This window comes from Eschrichtius robustus, chromosome 3, assembly GCF_028021215.1.
Source record: "Eschrichtius robustus isolate mEscRob2 chromosome 3, mEscRob2.pri, whole genome shotgun sequence".
Lineage (NCBI taxonomy): Eukaryota > Metazoa > Chordata > Mammalia > Artiodactyla > Eschrichtiidae > Eschrichtius > Eschrichtius robustus.
Window position 1 is genome coordinate 157,016,904 of NC_090826.1, and position 11,112 is coordinate 157,028,015.

Sequence of the window (11,112 nt, forward strand, 5' to 3'; positions counted from 1 at the left end):
TGTGCAAAATTTCTTAAATAACCCTTTCCTTTCCTCCCCCTGCTTCGTGAACCACTTTTATAATATATGTGTTATACGTAGTCATATTTTACAAGTCTACACTACTTTTAAAAAGTGGTATGTCTGGAACCCACTTTGTCACAATTCCTTTTCAAACAAGTTTCAACCCTTCTGGATTGTTATTATTTTTCCCCAGATAAACTTTTGAATAATTTTGAGGTGTAGAAAATTCTCATTCTAATTTTGATTGGAATTATATTGGACCAATAAATCAATTTCAAAGTGATTTATTTTTAGTCTTTCAGCTTCCCAATCTGAAACCCATCAGATGTCTTTCTCTTAAAGTCTTTTAGATTTCTCAGTGAATTTCTACAATTTTCTTCAAAATAATTCTTATAATTAAAATTATTCTTAGATATATCTGTTGCGATGTTTGCTAAGGTTCCTGGTTCCCCCTGTCCCCAATTCCATTTTCTAACTGGCTGTGGCTAGAATAATAGCAATATTATTGCTATTAATGGCAATAATTACCAGCAAAGAATGGCTGGTAATTTTAGAATATTTATCATGCCCTCAGGACTTTCCTGAGCCGTCTCATCAATTTCACTAGTTTTTCAATTGATTCTTTTGGGATTTCCAGGTATAAAATCACATCTTTTGCAAATAAGAATAAACTTGACTTTTCCTTGCTCCATTGCATCAGTTATTAGCTGAGGCTCCAGCGCCAGCCTGTCTGGGCACAAAGCCTCATTAATTCTTCTCATTATCTTGGGCAACGTACTTCTCTGTGTCTGCGTTTTGTCCTCTGTAAAATGGAAATAATAATAGTACCTACCTCCTAAGGTGGTTGTGAGAATCAGATGAATTAATACATGTGAAAGTACACAGAGAACATGCTCAATAAATATTCAGTATTATTATTATAGGTTGGAGAAACTTCCAGCTTCATTTAAAATATTTGATTTATCCATGTTGTATTTATAGTATATAAAAGGCAGCTCCTTGTAATGATTGAGGGTTAGACTTTTGAGTCAGATGGGCTTGAGTTTAAAACTTGACTCTTCCAGTGGAGGGACCAGGGCAAATTGGTCAACCTCTCCAAGCCTTGGTGTCCTCATCTAGGAAATGGCAATAATGTCTATTCTTGTAGAGCAAGAGGATAAAAAACCACATGGCAAATACTCAACGTTAATTTTTATTATTGTAATAATTAATTTCCTGTATATCCCTGGAGTAACTTTTTTTAATTTTTAAAAAATCTTTTATTGGATTATAGTTGATTTACAATGTTGTATTAGTTTCAGCTGTACAGCAAAATGAATCAGTTATACATATACATATATCCACTCTTTTTTAGATTCTTTCCCCACATAGGTCATTACAGAGTATTGAGTAGAATTCCCTGTGCTATACAGTAGGTCCTTATTAGTCATCTATTTTATATATAATAGTGTGGATGTGTCAATCCCAATCTCCCAGTTTATCCTTCCCAGCCCCCTCCCGTTCCCCACCAGTAACCATAAGTTTGTTTTCTACATCTGTGACTCTGTTTGTTTTGTAAATAAGTTCATTTGTACCATTTTGTTTTTTAGATTCCACGTATAAGTGATATTGTATGATATTTGTCTTTCTCTGCCTGACTTTCTTCACTCAGTATGACAATCTCTAGGTCCATCCATGTTACCGAGAATGGCATTATTTCATTCTTTTTTATGGCGGAGTAATATTCCATTGTATGTGTGTGTATATATATATATATATACCACATCTTCTTTATCCATTCCTGTCAATGGGCATTTAGGTTGATTCCATGTCCTGGCTATTGTAAATATTGCTGCAGTGAACATTGGGGTGCATGTATCTTTTTGAATTATGGTTTTCTCTGGGTATATGCCCAGAAGTGGGATTGCTGGATGATATGGTAGTTCTATTTTTAGTTTTTCAAGGAACCTCCATATTGGCTCTACCAATTTACACTCCCACCAACAGTGTAGAAGGGTTCCCTTTTGCCACACCCTCTCCAGTGTTTATTGTTGGTAGATTTTTTGATGATGGCCATTCTGACCCATGTGAGGTGATACCTCATTGCAGTTTTGATTTACATTTCTCTAATAATTAGTGATGTTTCCATGTGTTTTTTGGCCATCTGTATGTCTTCTTTGGAGAAATGTCTATTTAGATCTTCCACCCATTTTTTGATTGGGTTGTTTGTTTTTTTGATATTGAGCTGCATGAGCTATTTGTATATTTTGGAGGTTAACCCTTTGTTAGTTGCTTCATTTGCAAATATTTTCTCCCATTCTCAGGTTTGTCTTTTCATTTTGTTTATGGTTTCCTTTGCTATGCAAAAGTTTTTAAGTTTAATTAGGTCCCATTTGTTTATTTTTGTTTTTATTTTCATTACTCTAGGAGGTGGATTAAAAAATATTTTGCTGCGATTTATGTCAAAGGGTGTTCTGCCTATGTTTTCCTCTAAGAGTTTTATAGTATCTGGCCTTACATTTAGGTCTTTAATCCATTTTGCGTTTATTTTTGTGTATGGTGTTAGGGAGTGTTCTATTTCATTCTTTTACACGTGGCTGTCCAGTTTTCCCAGCACCACTTATTGAAGAGACTGTCTTTTCTCCATGTACGTTCTTGCCTCCTATGTCATAGATCAGGTGACCATAGGTGCGTGGGTTTATTGGACTTTCTATCCTGTTCCACTGATCTATATTTCTGTTTTTGTGCCAGTAGCATACTGTTTTGATTACTGTAGCTTTGTATTATAGTCTGAAGTCAGGGAGGCTGATTCCCCTGGAGTAACGTTTGATATAATATTATGTATTTACCTCTGTATTCATAAGTGAAATGAGCCTGGAGAGTTTTCCTTTTTTTTTTTTTTTTTTGTGCCCTGTGTTCTTTAAAAATTTCAAATAACTCATTTGTAAAACTACCTGGACACAAATTTTGAGTACATAGTTTTTATACTGCTTTTAATTTCTAAATAACAATAGCTGTCATTTATAGGATGCTTATTACTATGTGACAAAAGGTAGAATAACTGCTTCACATACTGCATCTTATTTCATTCACAGAAGTAGGGTATCATTTATATTCATCTATCTAATCCTGAGAATTAGTTATTATTGCTCTCATCTTACAGGCAAGAAAAGAGAGGCTTTGAGAGGTTAAATAACTAGACCCAACTCATGCAGAGGATGAGCTGGGATGTGAACTCAAGCTGTCTGACTCCAAGTTCTCTGCCTTTAGCAGCTAGAGGGGAACTGAACTTGGATCCCAAATTGCTTTCTTGTTATTTTGCTTTGGTTTTAGTCTGTTTAAGTTTTCTGTGCATTATGGAATCCATTTTGCTAATTATATTTTTCTAGGAAATCAATAATTTTATTGATATTTCACAAAAAGAAAATCTCAGGAGTCTCACAATTTTTGACCTCCTCTGTTTCTGTGGTTATATTCATTATTAGTCTGGTTTATTTATGTTTCCTCCTTTTCTTGATCTTCAAAACTGCATATTCAATTAGGGGAGAAAAGTCTAGTAATATGAAGGAGACCAGATGATATTATAAAATGGAAAGAAGTATTTTTTTCTTTCAAAATATTCCATTTCCATCCAACTATGCTTCCCTTTCCCCTCCTCCAGTCTTTAAAGAACAGAATGCTGAGGGCTAGAAAGAGCCTTAGGAGTACTGTCAAGTGCTGGGCCTAGAAAGGACTTCTACCTGTCCCAGGTCACACAGTTGGCAAGTGACAGAGCCAGGAGGAGGAGCCTGGCTCTCATCTCCCTGTCTTGTTCTCTTATAGCTCAAATTCTTCATTTTAAAGACAATAAGTTAATGAAGCCTGTCAAAAAATCTTTTAAACACTTCATAAAAAAAACCTTTAAAGCTACTTAATTTTAAAAGAGTGATCAAGTCAGCTTAGCAATATTGATTGATTACTTTAATCCATATGATTTTCACATAAATCATCTTCTGTTGTGCACTCTTTCCAGAATATATCTAACCAAAGAAAGCAGGCCTCAGACAGGAAAAGTTGTGTTTTTATTATTTTACCTCTTTTGTTATGCTGTACCTACTAGAAAGGCCACAAGAGAGCTCCTTTATCAGGAGAAGGGGAAACAAGAAAATGGAATTCAGCCCTAACTGGAAGACCCAGGGTTTCCACCAGGTCTGAAGTAAAAGGAAGAAATGTTCTTAGCCCTCTGCTCACGTGTGGTTTGGAGGCAGCTGGCAAGACACTGCATTAATGTGGGGCTGGGTATCCAAACCTGAAAGAGGGCAGGGCAGGACAGTCCCATCTTGATGATGGAATGACGTGTACGAAACTCTCACATGGTCCAGGCATTTTTTCTGAACATAGTTACCTCAAATTGCTCATTTCCCGGTTGTTTGGGGTGTGTGTGTGTGTACAAATGAGCAGATGTTTCTGCCGACTGTCTGATCAGCAACCTGCAGTTAGACCCTAAGGAACAACCTGCTCATTGCGGTGAGGGGCCATTAGCCACTGACATAATGACATCTGTCATCATTTTCATACCTCATCCTGCCCAGATTTTATCTTCAAACTGTACTCAAAATGAATGCCTAAGTTTCCAAAAATAGACAGACCCAATTTTAATAGCTCAACTCTAGTCATCATCTTGGTGCAGTGTTTTAGGGTTGAATAATACCTAATAATTACTGAGTGCTTCCCACATGCCTGCCGTTGTATTTAGGTCTTTATAAACATAACTCCCCAAGCCCACACAAGAACTCTGTGAGGTACATACTATCATTGTCCCCATTTTACAGGTACAGAAACTGAGACACTGAGAAGTTCAATAATTCACACCTAGAAGGGAACAGAGCTTGGATCCATATTGAGATCTGTTTGACTTTTATGCTATATATTGACACAGGTACTGTGTGTCATTTGGCTAGTAAGGTGCTCACAGTATATTAAAATGATAGAAGGAAGTATAGGCAACATAGTTTTGTATAAAGAGACAAAATAAGATATTGGTTTTTTTTTTTAATTTATTTTTGGCTGCGTTGGGTCTTCATTGCTGCGTGCAGGCTTTTCTCTGGTTGCGGCGAGCGGGGCCTACTCTTCGTTGCGGTGCACGGGCTTCTCACTGCGGTGGGTTCTCTTGTTGCGGAGCACGGGTTCTAGGCACGTGGGCTCAGTAGTTGTGGCTCGCGGGCTCTAGAGCTCAGGCTCAGTAGTTGTGGCATACGGGCTTAGTTGCTCCGCGGCATGTGGGATCTTCCCAGACCAGGGCTCAAACCCATGTCCCCAGCAATGGCAGGTGGATTCTTAACCACTGCGCCACCAGGGAAGCCCAAGATATTGGTTTTAAAGTAATGGAACATTAATATAATGCAGTGATTATCAACTGGGGGCAAAAGTGACTGCCTCAGGGGGACGTTTGGAAATGTGTGGGGTCATTTTTGGTCATTTTGGTTGTTGCATTAACCTGTTACACCTGTTATTGGTGGTCCCTCAGGACACAATTCTAAACAACAAGGAACTGCCTGCCTCCAAATGTCAAGAGTACTAAAAAACACTAATAAAATGGAATAGTGGTAATTTTAAATGATGCAAAAGACTGAAGGTGGCAAACTCAGATGCCTTCAGGGATCAGTCAGGGACTGAAAAGTACATGGCCCTCCTCAGGGCATCCGCATACAAATCCTTAAAGCACATTATCAAACAAAGTCATCTAGGCGTCAAATTTGGCCTGTGGGCCCCAGATTGAGTCTGTTTAATGAAGGTTTTCTGATCTGGAAACAAGTTTATGATCTATTAAGCAAAGAGGAAGAGCTCCTGGCAACCTCCAGCTGGCCAACACCCAGCCCTGGAGAGGCAGTGGTGGCGAACTCCACAACCTCCCTCCCCAGTTCCTGCCTCCCCTCTCTCCCAACTTGGTCCAGGTTTGATCTTGGATAGCCCCAGTGTGAGAACCACATGCAGAAACAAAAATGTCAGGATGTTCCACACTGCCCTTATCACTTGGAAATGCTGACAGGGAAAATAAGCCTTACTGGCAATAAAAGCCTTTTCAATGTTTACCATCTGCAGCAGGACAGTGGGCCTTCTTGCGGCCCCATCTTGTGCTGAGTAAACATCATTTCAAAGGCTTTGAAACCATCCTGTCTTTTTCTTGCAGTAAACTCCATATTCAGCACCATTTTTTTTTGACAATAAAAATTTTTTTTAAATTGAAGTATAGTTGATTTACAGTGTTGTGTTAGTTTCTGGTGCACAACAAAGTGATTCAGAATATATATATATTCTTTCTCATATTCTTTTCCATTATGGTTTATTACAGGATGTTGAATACAGTTCCCTGTGCTATACACTAGGACCTTGTTGCTTATCTATTTTATATATAGTAATTCGTATCTGTTAATCCCAAACTCCTAATTTATCCCTTTTCAGCACCATGTTGATGGAATTGATATGCTAATTTTTAAAATAAACATACTCATGAGGGTGGAACACCGTCCACAGTCCTGGGCCTAAAGCCCAACGAAGGCACAGAGGGTGTGGGTGAGTGTGTGTGCATGTGTGTGTGTGTGTGTGTGACATGGGGCTTCTTCACAGAATCTCCCCCAGTGTGTTTGCTCCTGTTGGACCCCTTTGTGCTTCCAGCAGCAGGTAAGGCTCTGGGAGCAGAGATGAATGGTTGGGGGTGTAGGATTGGATGTAGAGCTCAAATCCAGGCCTGGCTGTACGGCCTCAGGCTCCTCCCTCAGCCCTCTAGACCTCACATTGCTCCTTATAAAAGGAGGGTAGTGAGATCTAGGTCACGGGATTGTGCGAATCAGGTAGGGTGGCTGGTGTGCCGGGGGCTCAACCCTGTGGCTGGCAGCAAGCGAGTACCCACCGGTTGGCAGGTGCTAATATTGTTACTGCCTATTTTGTAGATTCAAGAACTGGAATCTGGGGCAAGGAAAGCAAATGACCCTCTAGCAGCCAAGACTGCCCAGGAGTCCTGACCCACTGCCTCGCCTCTGTGGGTCTCCAGGGCAGTCCCACTCTTGGTGCTGCCTGGACACGAGGTACCCCCAGTGGTTCCATCCACGTCTCTTCCTGCTGCCCCTGAGAGAGCCCAAGCCCCTCTTGCGACCTGCGACGGCCCTGAGAAGAACTCGTCATGCTGACGGAGTGAGTGGCCGGGGAAGAGCCGGCTCAGGTTCCCTTCAGGCTGATGGATGTAGCCGGCTTCCAAGTGTGCACATCACCCTCCCCGGCCCCTAAAGCCTTCCCATTTGAGAGGGAAGAGACCCAAGACGCACAGCAACACCCGCAGGCTGCCTCTGGCTCAGGGCAGGGATGGGTTTGCAGCCGTCTCGGTACCTCTGCAACCCCTAACCTGATTTCCTCGTTTCCCAACAGAGAAATGAAGGTCTGGCACGGAGTAGTGATCGCAGTGGTGTCTCTGGTACTGCAGGCCTGCCTCCTCGCAGCCGTCAACTACCTGCTCAGCAGGCGCATGGGTAACTGGCTCAACATCCTCTTCCCTCCTGGTTCCCTTCAGGGACCACTCCCGAGCCTGCAGCAAGATGAGCCCCCTTTGGAGCCCCCGAATATCACTTGAAAACCTACTTGAGGAATCCCTGGCCAGATGCCCCTTCACTCCACCAACCTCTAAGCCGGTAATCCCCACTCTGGCCCAACCTATCTGCGGTTGGGAATGATGGCTCAGAGTCCTTCCACTACCCAGACAAGCTTCTGCCTAGAGACAAGCTGCTGCGACGCTCATGAGGGTGCGCTCACTTAACCTGAGCCTGGTGAACTTCCTTCATCCCTGCCAAGGGACTTAATGTGAAGAAATGGCCTTGAATTACAACAGAAGGGCGAATGGTATGGTTAGACTAAGAGATTAGCTTAAATTCCTGAGCTGATTTGCAGTGGAAAGTAGGAAGCTCGGTCCAGGGAAGACATTACAATTAAGGAAAAAAATAAACTGCTTTGGCTGTGTTAAGACAAGGGATTGGGCAAGATGGTGTAAGTCTAAGCTACTCTAGTCAATCATTCATTCATTCATTCATTCATTCAATACAACAGGGAACAAAATAAAAATCCCTGCCCTTATGGACCTTACATTCCATGGGTAACACAGGCAATAAACAAGTAAAATGTGTGTTAGGTTATGGTAAGTGCTAGGGAGAAAAAAAATGAAGCAAGGCAAGGAGATACGAATTGGATGGGGGTCAGCATCCCTGAGATGCTGACACTTGAGTCTAAACCTGAGGGAAGTGAGGAAGTGAGCCACACCTACAAAGGCCGTAAGCCAGGAGAGTTTGTTCATAACAGCAGAAGCAAAGGGGCTGGGTAGCTGGAGCTGAGGTGCGGCAGGAAGAGGAAGGAGGAGTGAGGCTCAGAGGGACTTTGGCTTTTACTCCAAGTGAGGCGAGCGGCGTTACAGGGTTCTGAGCAGAGGCGTGCTGAGGTTTGAAGAGATCCCTCTGATCAATTTTCCCTAATGAGAGCTGTGCTCACAGATAGGATGTGCCTCACTTAGTGAACTTTCACTTTTGACTCTTGCCCTGTCCCCTCTAGCCAAGGAGAATGAGCGGATACTGAAAAAGGCCAGGCTCCAGGTCCCCAGGCCCAGCCCTGCCCACTACTGCCCACCTGCTGCCAAGGAGATGAAGGAGACTCGGGCAGAGAGAAGCACTCCTGTGCCTGAACCCCGTTACCTGCGTGAGTACAGGGGTGGGGGGAGAACTTGTCTCAAAGCTTATTCTGCTCTGTCTGGACTCCCGGGGAGCCTCCCTGCAGCAGCCCTAGTCTGTCCTGCCCAAACCACTAGCCGGAGGATTCCTCACACCCTCCCCAGTACAGGCCAAGCCAAGCCCCCATTTTCAGAAGGTTGTTCATCCTATCCAGTGGGGCAGATTGCGTTGGGTTTGTGTGGGTCTAAGTTCTTCTCTAGCTTTGGTCCTGTGTGAATGGCTGCCGCGGAGGACTGGGGGCTGTCTCTGCTCCTGTCTTTGTGATACTATGGCATCTTTTCTTCTGCCTGCCTGTTAGTGGTGGAGCCGAGATTTCAACTGCCTCTGCCTGCCCCCAGCCATGGAATCTGGACACTTTAATAAATCTGAGTCTTGGTGATGGTTCACATCTATATCCCCCTCCGGCAAGTGAACCAACAGGAACATCACGTGCTCGTTTTCTCTCTCTTTCAGCTTGGGAGACCCACCAGGTCACTATTCGCACAGTGGAAACTGCTGCTTCCACAGCAAGAGAGTCACTCACCAGAGATTGCTCTTTCCACTGCTTTATCTTTTGGTTGATTTGAGTTTGCTCTGTCCTTCTAAATTTTATCTTTTCAGTTGGAGAAATCTGGTTGTCAGGCTTCCTCGCCACCAAGATAAGGCCTCAATGCATGTGGGAATCAGAAGATGCCATTTGCATGAACTCACGGTCTCAATGGAAGGGGAGAGGCATGGGCCTCGCCACAACCCCTGATCCTGATGCTTCCCTGAAGCCTGGTCAGAATCAAAGACTCCATGGTTGGCAGGGACCTCAGAGATCATCGTCCAACTCTCTGTGTTACAGGGGACAAGACCAGGGCACAAAAAGGAATGTAACCTTCCTGGAGTTAGTGACAGGTTTAGATGAGAAGCTGTGCCTGTGATTTCTGGGGCCAGAGCTCTTTGCCTTGGGCCGCAGCGGCTCAGCATGCCCCGCCTACTCCCCTTCCAGCAGATAGCCCTCCCCAAGCACAGTCCAGCCTGGTGGGCTTGGTGTTACTTTTAGATGGAGCTGGACAAAACAGCAGTGCCTGGACTCTTGGACATGTTCCTGGTTATTTTGGGAGGCTCCCCCCTTTCTCTGTTCTATTCCTTTTTTCTCTTCGGGGGGCTCTGTATCTCTCTTCCCCACTCCTCTTTGAGTTCCTCTCTCTGCCTCTGTCTTCATCTCATTCTCCCTTCCATTGCCTCTATCCTCTCTTTACACCCTTTGGCTTTCTTTAGAAGAAGAACAGTTTCTATTTCACCCTAGATGACAGTGACACGTCCTCAGACAGCTCCGACAGCTCGGACGGCTCACCTCCCACCCACCAGGTAATGGACACTCCTAGTGATCCCAGCCCTCCATATGCAGTCTGGGGTCACCGTGGCTCCAGAGATGGGAGCAAGGAAGGAGGTGCTTCTGGAGGCATTACATCATCCTTAGGTGAGGGTGGTTGGGCTTTCATTCCCAGCCCCGTATCAGCACAGAGCATCCAAACAAAGTGGGTCTGAGTGAACTATAAAAATGAAGGTGCTAACAGGAAACCCCTTTCTCCCCATGTCCCAGTCACTGACCAGGGTCCACTCTGAGTCCTGACCTCACTTGGATTAAGTCTCCATGTCTTTCTTCCTTAAACCCATTCATTCCCACAGGCACAAGGAGCAATCTTCCTCATTGCCCTGGCCCTGCTCTCAGACACAGCTACCCGGGACCCAGGTTCTTTCCCATCCAGCCTAGGGCGAGCCTCTTTGAGTGAGAGTTGAGTACCTCCTCCAAACATGGTAGGGATCTTGACCAAATTTCTTTGCTTTTTTCCCCTAAGGCCACCAAGGATGTGAACTACACACAAGTGGTCTTTTCAGCTCCTGGAGGACGAAGAAATGACTCTGTCCTGGACTATGAGAACATAGAGGAAGCCACAGATTACATCAATGTCAAACCAAAAAGCCACAAGCCCAGTTTCTGGACTTCTGTGAACCCTGGTGTCTTTGAGCCAGTGGAATACCCAAGTGGCCATGTGAATTCTAGGCTTTTTAATGGGGTGTAGTTCCTTATGAATTCTTGCACTTATTTTGTAGGGGGACTAGTGTTTGGGGGGTTTTTTTGACAAGGAAATAGGAGAAAAAGTATGCCTGTATGTCAGCAAGGAATATTCGGATTAGGAAGAACTTCCAGGTTAAGTATGAAAACATTGGCGCATATCAGTAGAGAAAGTGATGAAGTCTCTCTCCATAAAAAAATTTTTAAAGATTTTAATCAACTGTAGTAGAGTTCTGTTTGACAGTCTTATGATTAAATGCCTCTCTGAGCTATTTAATTATTGGCAATAAACAACTTCCTTAAAATTTTTAAATAAAACAGCAACAACAGGTTCCTCTTTTC

At 43.4% G+C, this 11,112-nt stretch overlaps 1 protein-coding gene across 1 annotated transcript; it reads left to right on the top strand.

The window, feature by feature from the left end:
• The first annotated feature begins 7,141 nt into the window (after positions 1-7,141).
• RHEX (regulator of hemoglobinization and erythroid cell expansion) lies at positions 7,142-10,777 on the top strand. Its single transcript, XM_068537645.1, has 5 exons — positions 7,142-7,152; positions 7,384-7,484; positions 8,551-8,694; positions 10,000-10,061; positions 10,553-10,777. Exons 1-5 carry the CDS (start codon positions 7,142-7,144, stop codon positions 10,775-10,777), a joined length of 543 nt encoding a protein of 180 aa, XP_068393746.1.
• The last annotated feature ends 335 nt before the right edge of the window (positions 10,778-11,112 follow it).